General features: G+C 40.2%; 1 protein-coding gene and 1 pseudogene across 2 annotated transcripts in view; both read right to left on the bottom strand.

Moving 5' to 3' along the window:
• Positions 1–15,914, bottom strand: part of Kiz (kizuna centrosomal protein) — a 113,861-nt gene that overhangs the window by 76,114 nt on the left and 21,833 nt on the right. Inside the window, exons 5-7 of one of the 2 annotated variants that reach the window (XM_021151189.2) lie at positions 3,801–4,446; positions 2,841–3,007; positions 2,704–2,756 (exon numbers count right to left, since the gene is read on the bottom strand). In XM_021151189.2, the coding sequence (XP_021006848.1) occupies positions 2,704–2,756; positions 2,841–3,007; positions 3,801–4,446 (866 nt within the window). Of the gene's footprint in view, positions 1–2,703; positions 3,008–3,800; positions 4,447–15,914 lie in introns of both variants that reach the window. The other variant, XM_021151182.2, reaches the window with a different exon arrangement.
• Positions 10,736–11,336, bottom strand: LOC110285220 (annotated as a pseudogene).

The raw sequence follows: 15,914 nt of genomic DNA, 5'->3' as shown, positions 1-15,914 counted from the left end.
TCAGCACATCAGGCCTGAGGGTAAAGGTGCTTGCAGCCAAACCTAATGGCCTGAGTTCACCTCCAGGACCCACATGATAGAAGGAAAGAACTGACTCCTACAAGTTGTCCTTTGACCTATATTTATGCCATAGCATGTCCAAGCCACTGCCATATACATACTAAATAAATAAATGTAATAAAAAGAAAACCCCCTTCAACCTAATACCTAATTTCTAGAGAGTGCTTTAACCACCCAAATTTAACAGCACAGACAGCAATGAACTACTGTTGACTGATCTCTTTATTTTGAAGAGGGGAGGTTATCAATGTGAATATTGAAAAAAATCATCAAATGCCTATATTTTCCAGTGACTGTTTGAAAACTATATTGAAAAACTCAGGTACTTAGATTTAGGATTATAGGAAAAAGTCATTCATGCAGGAGATTGGGACAAAGAATATTCTTAATTTCAGTATCTTCCAACTTTTTTACCTCAGAAAATCAAGTCCTATATAGTGGAACTTTCTGCAAGCCACTGGTGGTATAAATTGTGACACAGAGGCTATTAGTATAATTTAAAGCTTAGGTCTTTGGCTGAGATGTCTCCAGCTAGTGTTTAACTTAAACTATTCTAGTCTACAACCTGTCTTGTGGCTAGGCCTATATCTTTCTCTGTTCTGCTGCAGTTGCTGCCTGTTCTTCTCCTGTGTCTGCTCTTGAATCTCCAACTATGTTTTCTTCCCCTGTGTCCCTCTCTGTGTCTGGGAAGTTCTGTTCACCTCCTTCCTGTCCAGCTATTGACCGTCAGCTCTTTATTACAACCAATCAGTATCGAGACAATCTAATGCAGGTCTAGATTGCCTTAGGCAGGTGAGGAAGAACAAATATATACAAATGGAAAATCTGGCATAGAATTGGGGCATAGAAATAACAACACCAAAATCCTGCCGACATTTAGCATTTAGAATTTACAACTGAAAACACAGAGGCACACCTTCACACATGTGAAAAAAGGTTACTCCAACAGTCCTCCTAAGTTAGCCTAGGTACAACCCTGCTTAGCACATTACCAGAGGAACAAGCCTGCAAACACAAAATAGACACATTCAATCCCTAGTCATAAAGTCTCCGATGTGCTTCTGTATGATGTAACACCTACAAATTCTTTAATGTAAGAAACACAATAATAGAAAAATCCTCCAGGCTTCTCTCTCCAAGACATCCAATTTCTCAATGAGAGCAACCAGCCAGTTCTGTGCACAGGGCTTATACTCTGCTCTTAAAAGAACATCCACTTTGACATTCACTGCCCCACACTGCTAGGATGGAAGCAATCAGCATGTTGGTGCAACTGAAAGCTGGGGGTTAGGAGTTAGAAGGCAAGCGCTCTCTCTCTCTCTCTCTCTCTCTCTCTCTCTCTCTCTCTCTCTCTCTCTCTGGGGGGGGCATCAGGAGTTAGGCAGGCAAGCTCGCTTACCCCCCACCCCCATGATCTGCCCCGAGGTCTATGTGACACTGCTACATTCCTGGGCTTGGTCTTAGTTTACTCACTTATAAAAGGGAAGGCCTATTTTTTTGTTGTTGTTGTTTTGTTTTTGGTTTTTCGAGACAGGGTTTCTCTGTATAGTCTTGCCTGTCCTGGAACTCACTTTGTAGAACAGGCTGGCCTCGAACTCAGAAATCTGCCTGTCTCTGCCTCCCAAGAGCTGGGATTAAAGGCGTGCGCCACCACCACCCAGCAGGAAGGCCTATCTTAAGCTATTTATTTAGGCTCTTTTTCCTCCTAAAAGAGATTTGATTGGTTTGTTTTAATCACAGAATTTGTCTTCAATACCTAGTAAGTATTCAATACCTAGTACTCAGAGAATACAGAAAAACTTCTATTTGGTCCAAATTTTCCAATTAATTGTAAAATCACATACCTCACCTTTTACGAGTTGACATTGTTAAATGCCCAAAATGTACCACACTGAAGCTCTAATTGAACACCAGGGATTCTCATATTTACACCCAGAAAAGGAAGTCTGACTTAGAGAAGCAAGGGTAAGTATTACCTAACTTTTTTGATAATTTGTTTTTATTTTATGTGCATTGGTATTTTGCCTAATATATGTGTGAGGGCGGAGTCACAGACAGTTGTCAGCTGCCATGTGGGTGCTGAGAATTGAACCTGGGTCTCCTCTGGAAAAGTAGTCAGTGCTCTTAACCACTGAGCTGTATCTTCAGCCAAGTATTACCTCATTTAATGGCATGGGGAAAAAAGATAGCATGGAAAGCAATACAAAGATTAAGTGTATATTTAGATAAAAAGTTTTGAGTTCCTAAAGTTGAATAGTAAGTTCAGTTACTTTTTTCTTTTATTGGGGACAAAATGTCAACATCATTTGAAAAAAAAAAGAATAATGGTGGGGGGTTGAAAAAAAGAAGGGTAAGAGTTAGGTCAAGCGACTTGTACATTTACTAGGATTGCCTGGGTATAATTATAAATGGTCAATCACCACTGTTCAGTGACACTTAGACTTTTAAAAGCTACCTTAAAATTTGCAAAAAGGAAAGGAAGAAAGAAGGAAAGAAATGAGAGTTTATCCAAAAGCCTACTTATAAGATCAGACAACCTAAACAATCTTTGCTGGGTATTCAAGAATATTTTCCAAGTGCGATGAACTCTAAAAGACATGTACAACTGAAAATAGAATGATGATGAAAAAAAGAATGGCTTACTGTCTTGGTGAATCTGGGGAGGGTTCTCTTTTTGAATCAGGAAAGCTTTGGGTCTGCAAAACATATTCAGTGAAGAGTGAATCTTGTCTTGGTTCAGTGTGGACCGCTCGAGAGGCCTGTATTCCATCTTTACCCACCATCTTGGCTCCTGGATTTGACAGTGCCGCCAGACTCTCTAGAATCAGATCATCTTCACTGACGGAAACTGTGAGGTCGCTGCTGCTGCATGAGCTTTCCTCCTCCTGCTCTTCCTCAAGTTTCAGGAAGGCCTTCTGTGACTTTGGGTCCCCGTGGTCAAGATCATCTGCAAGAGGAGAAATGTGCGCATTGCTGGTCACAGAATTCTGAGAGTCCAAGGGACACGGGACAGAATTTCATCCCTTTAAAAATATATAGAAAGCTGTGGTGTTGTGATGCACACCTTTGATCTCAGCAGAGGTAGGAGTAGCTCTTGAGTTCAAGGTCAACATGGTCTACATAGAGAGCTCAAGGCCTCCTGGGGCTACACAATGAGACTGAAAAGACAAAATGAGAAGAAAAAGACAAAAACAGAAACAAAAAACCAAACCAAACCTAAACAAACCCCAAAGCAACAAACACACAGAAGCACAGAACTGGGAGATAGCTCAGTCAACAAAGCGCCTGCCTCAGAAGCATGAAGCTATGAGTTCAATGCCCTGCATGCACATAAAGATGCAGGCTCCATGGTATGCTTATAATCCCAGGCCTGCTGAGGCCGAGACAGGGAGACTGTGTGCTTCACTGGCCATTCAGCATAGACGAATTGGTGAACTCCAGGTCAGTAAGAATCCCTGTCTCAAAGGAACTAGGTAGCCTTTCTTTCAAAAGTTGACACCCCGTCTATTTTGAGGGCTGAACACTATCAACCCTCAAAAATGTTTTAAATGCTTTTAAAACATGATTTTAAAAATTAGTGAATTCATCTTTTGAAACATTTCTATAAACACATATAAGAAGTCATTAGGATGAAACTCATTGATTAAGTCACTTCTTTGTTCAAAGAGAAATTTATAGATCACAGTGAGAAAAGCAGGCACTAAGAGAAATCAACAAACAAACTCGGTCTGTCATCTCACCTGAGGAAGCTTCCCAAGCAGAATGCTTCTCTCCAGCCCACTTCTTTGCAGATGTACAGTGTTCTGAAACTGCTATCACGGGGACCAGCGGGCCGGCTCTTTCTTCCCTGACTTCAATATGTTCTTGTGTCAGTATTTCTCTGTCTGATCCCTCTGATCTGCTGGAACTGTCACACTTTAAATCAGTGATGCTGTTCTCTGGACTTAATCTTTCCTGTAACGAGGAATGGAGTTCAGCAGACTTTCTGCCTTCAGATAAATTACTCTTGCTGTGCTGTGTGCTGCTTCCTATCTCCAAGCAATGAGTTTGTTCTTCTGCAGACAATACATAGCTTGTGACTGGCGCCTTCTCACCAGTCTGAAGAGATGTCTTTCCATGTATTTTGTCAGACTTATTTAAGCACTGTGTGTCACCATTAGTCTGCACTACACAGCTGTCTGTCACACAGCTGCTCTGGGCTGTCTGTTGGTGTGAATGTGGGTCAGAGATTGAAAAGTTCTTTGTGGGTTGGTTAGATTTCTGCTCTGTACTGAAATCTTCAATGCTTGAGATGGCTGACATTTGGCGGCCCATAAAGATTGTTGCTGGTTGATACAATCCTCTTGACATAGCTGTCCCCGAGTTAACTCCTGCCTGCACTGCATCCTGCAGAAAAGGTGTGAGTTAGACATGTTGCATATGAGCAATAAAGTTGAGAGGGAAGGAGGAAAAGGAAGCATAAACATGGGTGTCAACTTCTACCACTGATAAACATGCACTCCCACTTAATGAATTAGCCAGCTCTGCTATAGTCCAGATTATTACTGTAATACAATGTTGTTGCACACAGCAACTATTGCCAATGAACTATGGAATTCATTTCTGAAGAACAAAAGCATGTGTTTAACCCAGCTGAAGTACATGGCTAAAAGGAAATGGCATTAGTAAATTTTTGACTATGCATATAGTACCCCAGTGCCAATCCCTAAAAAGTGGTGAGTTTTGAATGCACTCTATACAGAGCTCATTCATCACTGCTATAAAGAAATGTGACAGGAAAAAAAAAAAAAAGCAAACCAGGGGAATACATAGGACAGAGAGTAGTAGGGTTCAAACTCTATTTCTAGTGCTATATAGAAAATAAAAACCACCAGTGGTGACCTTCATAATGACATTAAGGCATATCACAACATACATAGAATATTAATATCAAAATCAAAATTTCCTGAACATCTTTAAGAAATTTTTAAGTAATTTAGATTTACTAGTATGTTTATGGGAAACGCTGAGCCTGGTCTTTGAAGGGTAGGAAAAAAGAGAGAAGACAGAGGCAAGCTGAGCAGAAAACATGGCTGGGACAGGGAACATGGTGACAAGCTGAACTACAAGTCTTCAGAAGTTAAGTGCTTTTCTTTCAGAAGGAGCAGAGCACTCCTACAGGTGGAGTACTCCTTCCCACAGGCCCACACTGCAGCTGGGGAGATGCAAAAATGTACCTGCACCTTTCCTACACAGATGGAAATACCAACATCCAAACTGCAAGACAAGAAGTGTCAAGAGAGAACAACAGAATCCAGGCCATATGTCTCTTCAAACATTGTCTCTTCTAATCTTGGTATAACAAAACGAAAGTCACTCCTCCACCTCGCCCCACCCCACCCATAAACACACAGATCAAGGATGCCAGAGCAAGGTAACGAAATCAAGAGTACTAAACAGTCTCTGCTTTGTAGCAGAGCTGAGGAACCCTGAAAAGCTCTTTGGAACTCTGGAACTTGACCAGCTTTCTAGAAATCTGGGGAGCATTTATTTAAGAGAACCAGTTAGACCTTGAAAACACAGTAAGCTTCTGGGTTCGCAGGTGCTGGCCAACTTGACCACTGTGCTCACAGAGAAAACCCAGCCAACCAGCCATTGGAAAAAAAATGGAGGCAGAATTCTTTCAAGGCCCCATTTTCTGACAACAGTCATCATTTGGCTATCTGGTAGTTCCTTGGGGGTACTCCATGCAAAAGACTGTTTTGACTTGACCCAGCTTTGAACTAATCCAGTGCAAATAGCTTTGATCCCAAGCCAAGTTTGTTGAAAATAATCAGAACCAGTTTTTTTTAATGTGAAAGCTGCCCAAGGCAGTACCACGCAAAGTACGGCCTACTGGGTTGAGGAACTCCAGAAGGTTCTAGTATACTCCTGGGACTCTATCTAGATGACTACCCACATGCCCCAGCTATAGGAAATGTTCAAGAAAAAAAGTTTCCATGAAGTAACTGCCTGAGCTCTCACCTCTAGCTCACTCTGAGGCTCTAAGCAAGAAGTGAAAGCCAAGGTGGAGCTGTGAACTGCTCAGCAGAGTGTGAATAAGTCTAATGTATACCTAGAAACTCTTAGCAAAGGTGACGAGAATCCTAGTCTCAGGCATCAAAGAAAGCTAATGGTTATTGAGTAAATTTAATAGAAACCTCAGTGACCACACATGGAAAACAACACACGCCGGGCAGTGGTGGTGCACACCTTTAATCCCAGAACTTGGGGGCAGAGACAGGCAGAACTCTGAGTTCAAGGCCAGCCTGGTCTACAAAGTGAGTTCCAGGACAGCCAGGGCTATAGAGAGAAACCCTGTCTCAAAAAAACCCAAAAACAAACAAACTAACTAAAAACAAAACAAAAAACACCAAACAAAATAAAACACACACACACACACATTCCACATATCTAGGTCACAAACAAACGGCAATTAACAACAGATACTGAGAGGGCAGAACGTTCACAATTGCCACATTGAATTACTTGAAAACAAAATGGAAAAAAAAACCCACACGGTCTATTGCAGTAAGCATTTCTGATCAGTAGAAACTATCTCTGAGGAAGTCCAAGTATTAAACTTACTAAATAAAGACATTAAATTATCTATAACTAGCTAAATAAGCCTAAACAGTTAAAGGAAACCATGTCCATAGAATTAAAACTATCCTAGCATCCAGAGCCTGACTCTAGAGGCACACAGATGAATGAATGACCTTGAAGCCAATAGATATGTTTACTGAGACCAACCTCAAAAGGGGGATGAACAAGGGAGAGGGAGAGACAGAGACAGAGACAGAAAGAGATTTTTAATATGAGAATACAATGTTCTCAAATAGAAAACATTATAAAGATGCATAAATTATAGGCTGAAGCCAGGTATACTTGCAATCCCAGAAGTTAGGAGGTAGAAGAAGGAGAATAAGGAGTTCAAGGCCAGTCTAGCCACACAGAGATACATGAGATACTAAGTCAGACTGAGATACATGAGATACTATCTCAAAAGAATTTGAAAATATTTTAGGGCTAGCATGGGTATGGTAGGACATGCCTTTATCCTGGCACTCTGGCAGAGACAGGCAGATCCCTGGTTTCAAGGACAGCCTCATGGAATTCAAGGAGAATTCCAGGCCAGCCCAGCCTACATAGTGAGACACTGTCTACACAGTGAGGTACTGTCTCAAAACAAATTATAGGGCTAGAGATGTAGCTCACTTGCTAAGTGAGCTAAAGTGAGTAAAACGGAGGTTTAAAGCACAGCACAAGAGACATAAATCATTTAAACCATCATTGAAATGAAGACTTGGGGCTCGGCAGCAGATCTAAACAGAATTAGCAATGCTGAAACAGGTAGACTGAAATTGTGTAATCTGAGACAAAAAAAGAACGAAGAAAGCTTTGAGCCTCAGAACATCATTTACAATATCAAATACATTAAAGCCTAGATGAAAAGAAAGGCTATGGGGGAAGAAGGCAGCAATAATCTTTACAACTTTGGAATAAGCACATTTCAAGGGTACCAGAAAGTTAAATACAAGTGAAAAGGTATTATTCTCTAAAAACCCTAAGCATGGCTCATATATGAATTTTATAAAAATATCTATTTTTCAGTCATGGTTTGAATCTGGAACACAATTCCATACTAATGATACTAACATAAGATGGTAGTTACCAAATCAGGTTAGTTCACCAAAAACCAATGTAATGTTTTTATAGAAAGAAGATTTTTCTGAATCTGAATTATTATTTGACTACAAATACAAACTGTACTAACACCTGGACTGTCTTCTCACTCCCATATAACTTCCGGCTTCAGCCACCAGATGCTGAAATCTCAATAGGTTTTGGGTTAAATAATCACAACCACTACACAGATGGTCAAAGGGGACTGGGAATCGTTCTTTGCTGGTCATGAAAGGTTACAGTTATTGGTGATCCTTTTATAGTTTAAGGGGAACCATAACATCTGAAAACTAGAAGATACCAGGATGAGGACAGACCAAGTGACTGCACTGGAACATGGCCCTAGACTTCAGGAGGGGTGCAGCAGCCAAACCACTCTCTACTCTCCTTCCTCACAAGAACAAACAGTTTTTTACCTCAAAAGTCTTGTCAATGCTTGTCTTTTACTGTAGAAAACAGTCTGCCCCCTTAATGGGAACATCACAGTTTTCAGAATACATGCTATATGCATGCACTCAGAATTGCTTGAAGGGTTTGCCTCTTTGTCTTCCTGTATCTGAGTGGAGAGGTGTGGAGGCTTTTGGATATTTTCTTTTACAATGGACACAGTCTGTTTAAAAACAATCCCATTATCTTTATCATCATTTGTTTCAGCCACTTCTGATTTGTCTTTCTAAAAATGGCATACAAACTGGCTAGGCCCTGGCTGGTGCAGGGCTTCACAGAAGGGTCAGGAGCGCCCCATGAAGCCCTTTTCTCTTTTTCCTTCTAGAAGCCTGAAACCTCCTCTTTCATATAAGGTAAAGCGGATGGGGACCGCTATAATGAATTCTTTCTTCAGCTAATCTCTTCCGAAGTAACTTTTGTTTCCTTTTAAATCACTCTTCTATTTTTGGCCCACATTTCCAATTCTGATTATCCCATTTCACTGCTGGATATGATGGCGAAGGAAATGGCACATTCTACTCTTTAAAAAGCTCTACATGTACTTTTTCTGTTGGCATAAAACAACACAGCTGAAGTCTTTCACCAAAACGGTAGTTGTTCATTGTTTCCACAACCATCTTGGCAACATCGTCAGACTCCCACCCCACAAAGGAAGAGCTACAGCTATTTCCAAATCCTTTTACTTTTGGTCAGTCTGAGTCTTGTAATAGTGCCAAACTGGGAGAAATATGCATGGATCTAGCTTTTAAAAAGTGCTGGAGGGAGGTGCTCCAGCTTGCTCAGGAAATGGGGGAGTCATGTGCATATGTGTCCATGTTTGTGCATATGTATGTATGCACAAGGAGGCTGGAGATTGATGTCAGATGTCTTCCTCAATTTTTTCTTTCTTTCTTTCTTTCTTTTTTTTTTTTTTTTTGAGACAAAGTCTGTCTGAACCTGGGGCTGTCTGACCAGTAAAAGGGATCTCCATTGTCTCTGTTCACTAGGCTGGGATTGCACATGTATAGCACAGTGCGGGCTTTTTTACATTAGATGCTAGGGAGCCATCTCTGCAGCCCCTGTAATATTTTTCTTGAGATTTCTGCTTTGTTGAATGTTGGCAAATCTGTTTCATCTCCCTCTGAAACTGAGTCAGTCTTCTTTGCAGACTGACTCTGGAAAAGACTTGGCTTAGCTTGGCTAGGAAACCCCATCATTCTGAAGGTGGTTAAGCAGCACAGTTTCACACAAGGCTTTCCAACAATAGAGTTCTGAAGAAATAAGAAGAAAACTTCCCAAATTAGATGAAAGGCATGACCCTACATAACAGAGTTCAACAAAGTAAAGGATAAACCAAAACATATCTATACTCATTAGCTTCCAAAGGAAAATTAAATCCAAAGCAAGACTAAAGATAACAGCAAACATGCCATTCAGAGAACAGAGCCACTAACAGTGAAGCAGGGAGCCAAACCGCAATTCTTTGAAAAGATCAACCAGTTAAAAACCTTTTGAATGCTCTCATCAAGAGAAAAGAGCAATGACTCAATTCACTACAATCAGAAATGTAAGTGGATAGGTAATTTGCTACTAATCTTTCATTAAAAAATCTAGGAGAAATCCAGGAGTAAGTTTATACTAATAAACAGAAACACTGCCTCAAATTCAATAAATTCTTAGAAAGGTATTACCAAAAAGAAGTAAAAAATCTGAACAGACTTATAAGTCAAGTGATTCACTCAGTGATCATAATTTCTCACCAAGACAAGTCCAGGAACAGTGGATTTTACCACATGTTTAAAGGAGGATTTATGCCAGTCATTTCCAAGATCTTGTAAAAACAGGCAAGGAAGAAATATTCTCTCTCTGAAACTGATTCTTCACACTAAAACGAGGCAAGAACTCACAAAAAACTAAAGATCACTACCATGCTTGTAGGTGAGAAATTCCCAGTGGAATAGAGCAAACAGAACACATTAAAAAAAAAAAAAAAAAGAGTAGAGAGCTCAGAATATCAGATATCTTTCCCACAGTCATAGAGGCTACAAAGAGCAAGATCAAAAGTAGTGGCAGATTTAGGGTCCAATAAGGCTTCTCTTTTTCTTTTCCTTTTCCTTTTTTTTTCTCTTTCTCTTTCTCTTTTCTTTACTTTTGTTTTCTTCTCTTTGTAGTTCTATTTTCACCCTTTGTTTGGAAAACAGGGCAACATTAAGTTTTAGATTTTTTAAATGAATTAACATGGTAATAAAAGTATGGCCTGAATTTGGAGAGTAAGTGGTTTTCCAGTTTGGGGATAGGAGATGCAAGATCATCTCCAAAGGAGAAGAGAACACATACTCAGTGAGCCACCAAGGGTTTGGCTTCCCCTCACTGAGGGCAAGCAGTGCAGTCCAAGCTAACCATCCATGATCTTTGTCATAGCAAATCAGACTCTCTAATTGTTCAAAGTAATGGTAGGTACAAGAGAGAAAGCAACTCCAGACTGACATATTAATTAATCTGGATGACTATGAAGTGTCCCCTATTTCTGAGGTGGCAGAAATCTTCAGAGCGACTGCTGGAGCAGGGAACCTTTCATGCGCTCCCAGTTGTTTTACAGTGCACAGAGACTGGTGAGTGTCAGCCCTGCCAGGTGGCTGAGTGCTATTCCTCAGAGACCACCTGTCCATTTATACAACATTCCTATCATGGTTCCAGCTGTTACTATGTTGAGGTCATCTTCTGCACCCCGTGTTTTCTCAGTGATAGCACCCAAAGCACTACAGAGCAAAGCCAGGGAACCCAGAGTACTAGCCCAAAGTGCCCCCTGCCTAGTTACCATATTCAAGATCTGTACATTTCTTGGTTTGGACCAGGCCATGCGGTTTCCTTCAATCTGAATCAAAGACCATTCACTGCCCCAATGCAGCCCCTGTCATGCAATATCCTCCAATGGTAAAGAAAGTTAATTCAAATCTGCCTCGGGTTTTATTAGCTCCAGTTGGCAAAATTCATCAGTATCCTGAACGAGAAAGCATGGATCCACATTTAAATATGGAGACAGGGGGTTCATACCAGTCAGTGTATTAGTAACCCGCTCCTTGTGCTCCAAAGAAGCCAACTAACCCACTGGTGGATTTGTTGCCACTTCCTCCACCACCCTCCATGACATCGCAGCAAATAGGGTAGGCTTCCTACCACCACCTCAGGCCGGGGTTGTGTGCTCAAATGCAGCCCTGACAGCAACAGTGGGAAGATTCATGTTACTACTGCCCCCTTCACAGGCTCATGGCTTCTTTTTCATGAACTGTGCCTTTTCACTGTGTCCTCATGTGGTGCAAGGCTCAAACTCTTGAGAGGTCTTTTCAAGAGAGCACTAGAACCAAGTATGAAGGCTCTGCACTCCTAACTTAACCACACCTCTAATACCTCGGTCTCAGGGTAAGGTTTTCAGCATATGAACTGGTATTAGGACACAAAGAATCAGACCACACTAACTGCTACAGTTAGAATTAAAGCAATAGGGGCTGGTGAGATGGCTCAGTGGGTAAGAGCACCCGACTGCTCTTCCAAAGGTCCAGAGTTCAAATCCCAGCAACCACATGGTGGCTCACAACCATCTGTAACGAGATCTGACTCCCTCTTCTGGAGTGTCCGAAGACAGCTATAGTGTACTTACATATAAATAAATAAATCTTAAAAAAAAATAACAAGTGTAGCTAAGGATGTAAGGACAGCAGAGTTATCACTGCAAAGAATATAAAAAGTTACAGCCACCTTAGGTAAAAAGTTAGGGAGGAGTGAACAAACATGAGCTTACCGAGAAATGATTCATATGTCTAATTTAAGATTAGAAAAAGAGGGGGCTGGAGAGATAGATCAGAGGTTAAGAGCACTGGCTACTCTTCCAGAGTTCAATTCCCAGTAACTAGATGGTGGCTCATAACCATAAGTAATGAGATCTGGTGTCCTCTTCTGGCCTGCAGGTCTATATGCATGCAGAACACTGTATACACAATATATAAATTAAAGGGGGGGGGCAGCTGGAGAGATAGCTCAGCAGTTAAGGGTACTGTCTGCCCTTCCAGAGGTTTTGAGTTCAACCCCCAGCAACCACATGGTGGCTATCTGTAATAGGATCTGATGCCCTCTTCTGGCATGCAACTGTACATGCAGAAAGAGCATTCATACATAACTCTTTAAAAAAAAATAGGAAAAGTATGCTTGTGCCAAATGATGATGTGGAAGAATATGAAAATGTGGGACAGACAAGACCTACTTGAATTTCAGTTCTTCAGTTTTCATCCCAGAGACAGCATCACTGCTAAGTAAAAATTACCTGTTGGGCTGATGAGATGGCTCAGTGGGTAAGAGCACCTGACTGCTCTTCCGAAGGTCCAGAGTTCAAATCCCAGCAACCACATGGTGGCTCACAACCATCCGCAATGAGATCTGACGCCCTCTTCTGGAGTGTCTGAATACAGCTACAATGTACTTACATATAATAAATAAATAAATCTTTAAAAAAAATTACCTGTTACTATTACTCTTGCTCAAATTCTTTCCATATTCTAAACAAACAAGCAAGCAAGCAAGCAAACAAACAAACAAACTGTTCATATAGATGGTTCCAAGGAATAGGCTACTATGGAATGCTCTAACCAACTGTGCCAAGGCCTTGATTGGAAGCATAGCAGTAGTTATTAATAGTGATCTGAGGTAAATCAAAGGTGACAAATCTAAGTCTCGGAGTCCGTTGGTTTTTTACTTTTAAGACCAAGTTAGGGAGTTACCAGATTGTCGACTAACCCCAGGAAACAGAGGATTCAGCAGTTCTAATGGTCTCTCACTTTTTTTGTTCTAAGACAGACCAAGACACTAACAATAGGCCAATTATAGCTCAGGTGTAAAAAGCCACAAAGCAAAGACCAATTGAAGCATTACTGAGTAATTCCCCACAACCAGTAATTCTCAAACCTCTCTCTTTCTGACCCACTAAGAGAAACAAAAGACTTCAGGTCCATTCCCACTGGACAAAACCCAGAGAGCCAACCCAAATTCAGACAAGTTAAAATGTCCATTGTACAGTGAGGGGAAGTAGCACATGAAGGTTCCACCCCATGGCAAGTGAAAGCAATGACTGCTCTGTTAACACAAGTTTGCCCCCAGCAGAGGGAGCGCAGCTCGCTGAAGCAGTAGGTTCAGTGTTCTCTGATTCACCCAGCATGACCAGAGTTCCCAGAACTCTGCATTCTAATTCCTCACAAGCTCTAGCAGACACTAACGAACGAGGTTATCAGAGTTTACAGGCCTGTGGTAAGTTAAGAGTTACAGTAAGATGGCCCTAACTGCACATATAAATGAAGGCCCACAGTGGGACATCACTCAACCAGGCAACTCGTGGGGATCTATGACAACTCAAGAGGGAGGTCCTAAGGTTTTAATTTGGTCTGTTGAATGTCTAGCTGTCATTGTCTATTTGAAGTAATGTGTGTGAGCACATCTATGTCTGAGAATTTGAAATTTGATACAATTTTAAACTCACAGAAGTTACAACAGTTATAGAAAAAAATAGCCTAACACTCTTTAACAAGGCTGACCAATTGTTTGCATTTTCCCTATTGGCCATTCTTCCATGCTCTATACATATGTGTGTGTATACTTACATATGTACACTAGTTCTGTGTTTCCTGAGTTCAAGGGCACTCTTTGTCCCAGTGAGTGGGCTTCATTACTACAATTGGAAAATTTAATGCAGATATCATTTTGTTCCTATTTTGCAGTTCATAGTTTTTAGTCAATTGCCCAAATAATGTCCTTTATAACTAGTTACCTTTGTTCTAGGTTGAAGATTCAGTTTAGGCTCGTGTCTCCTGAGTCTCAATTAATCTGCAGTAGATGGCTAGCCTTTCTTTCCCATTCTTGACCTTGACATTCCTTAAGAATATAGGTTATCTGACTGGATATTGTCTCTCAGTGTATTTGACTAATGTTTCCTTAAGGTTACATTCGTATTTTTCATTTTCTGTAGTATAATCACAAAGAAGTGTTTCTACTTTGTAAGAAAGAAGGATGAAAGAAGGAGAGACTGGAAGATTGATTCCTAGTGTTCAACAAAATAATGAGGAACACGCTCCTAAAGGGTGCAAGACTGAAAACAATGTGAAACCATTTTATATGTGTTAAATTAAAATTTCAAAAATCATACTGAGAAAAAGTATCTGCCACCAAACCTGATGGCCTGAGTTCAATTCCTGAGACTCACTGTGTAGGAGAGAACCAACTCCCATAAGCTGTCCTGTAATTCCTACATGTGCACCATGGTGTATGCATGCCTTTACACATAAACACATACACATACAAAATAATAAATAATGTAGTAGAAATAAGATTATAACATTAAGTACTAGACTGGGCCCAGGGATATTAACAGAAAACCTGGTAAAAATATAACTGAAGTCAGAAGTTTACTTGTTAGCAAACCATGTTCTTGTGTTTCTTTCTTGGATAATCAACTTCTGACACTGTAACATGAGATGCTGACGGTGGTGAGAACAGAGTGAGGGGAACAGAGGCCCTTCTCACACTAGTTCTGTAACTTTTCTGCAAATCTTAAAACTTTTAAGATGACCACAATCATGCATGTTTTGTAATCCAAGCACTTGGAAGCTAGAGGCAGAAAGACTGTAAATTTGAGGACTGCCCCACATGCATTTATATTTGAAAAAGGTCTAGCATTGCGAGTCTTTCTGATTCAGTAACTTGGTATGGAAATTCTTAAGAAAATAAACCTAACAGAAAAATCAAACAAACAAAAAAACCCAACCAACCAAAACAACAACAACAAAACCACTGTAGAGACCTACTAATTCACGTATAGATCATTTATAATCAAGAGAACTTAGACGCAACCTATAAATACATGATCAGGAAGCATTATGACATCATCAAAATGAGAGCCGTGAAGGTTAATGGAGTAATGAGGGAGATGCTCAGATGTGGTGAATGAAAACCAACAAAGAAACAAAGCTGTACCTAAGTAAAGATCACGTTAAAGAATAATAAGATGTGCTCATGTAAGACTATGTCAGGAATGTAAATATAGTTATTGTCTTGCTCTTTCAGTTAATAAGTTCAACTTGATTTGAACTTTTAAAACTAGCTTTATCAAAATGTAACTTACATATCATAAAATCTCCTTTTCAAAGCACACAACTGGGTAGTCTATAATATATTTAGTGTCTTTACAGAATTATATAACTACTGTTAGAATTTTAGAACCTTTTGGATCACTCCAAGAAGAAACCCCACATGTTTTAGCAATCTTCCTCAATGCTCTTCAGCCAGATCCCCGCCTTGGAAACAGCTAACTTTTCTAACTTTATAGATTTGCCTATACTGAGCAATTTGTACACATGAAATTACACAGTAGGTAATCTTTTTCACTTTTTTCACTTAGCATAATGTTTTCAAGGTTCATTCATGGTGCAACATGTATTAGTATTTCAATCCTTTTCATGGCTTAACAAAGATATATGTGTGTGTAGGTGTGTATACATATACATATATTTCACCTATGTCATATATATATATCATATTTTGTTTGTCCTTTCATCAAATGATACACATTTGAATCATTCCTATTGTGGCTATTGAAAACGCTCCTGCTGTGCACTTCGGTTCAAGATTTAAGGAAGATATGTTTTCCAGTAAATAGGTATGGAGTTTGTGGCTAGGAGTTGTTA

This window comes from Mus caroli, chromosome 2, assembly GCF_900094665.2.
Source record: "Mus caroli chromosome 2, CAROLI_EIJ_v1.1, whole genome shotgun sequence".
NCBI classification, from domain to species: Eukaryota; Metazoa; Chordata; class Mammalia; order Rodentia; family Muridae; genus Mus; species Mus caroli.
Note: the sequence above shows the minus strand (reverse complement) of the source record. Positions and strands in the feature narration are given on the sequence as shown.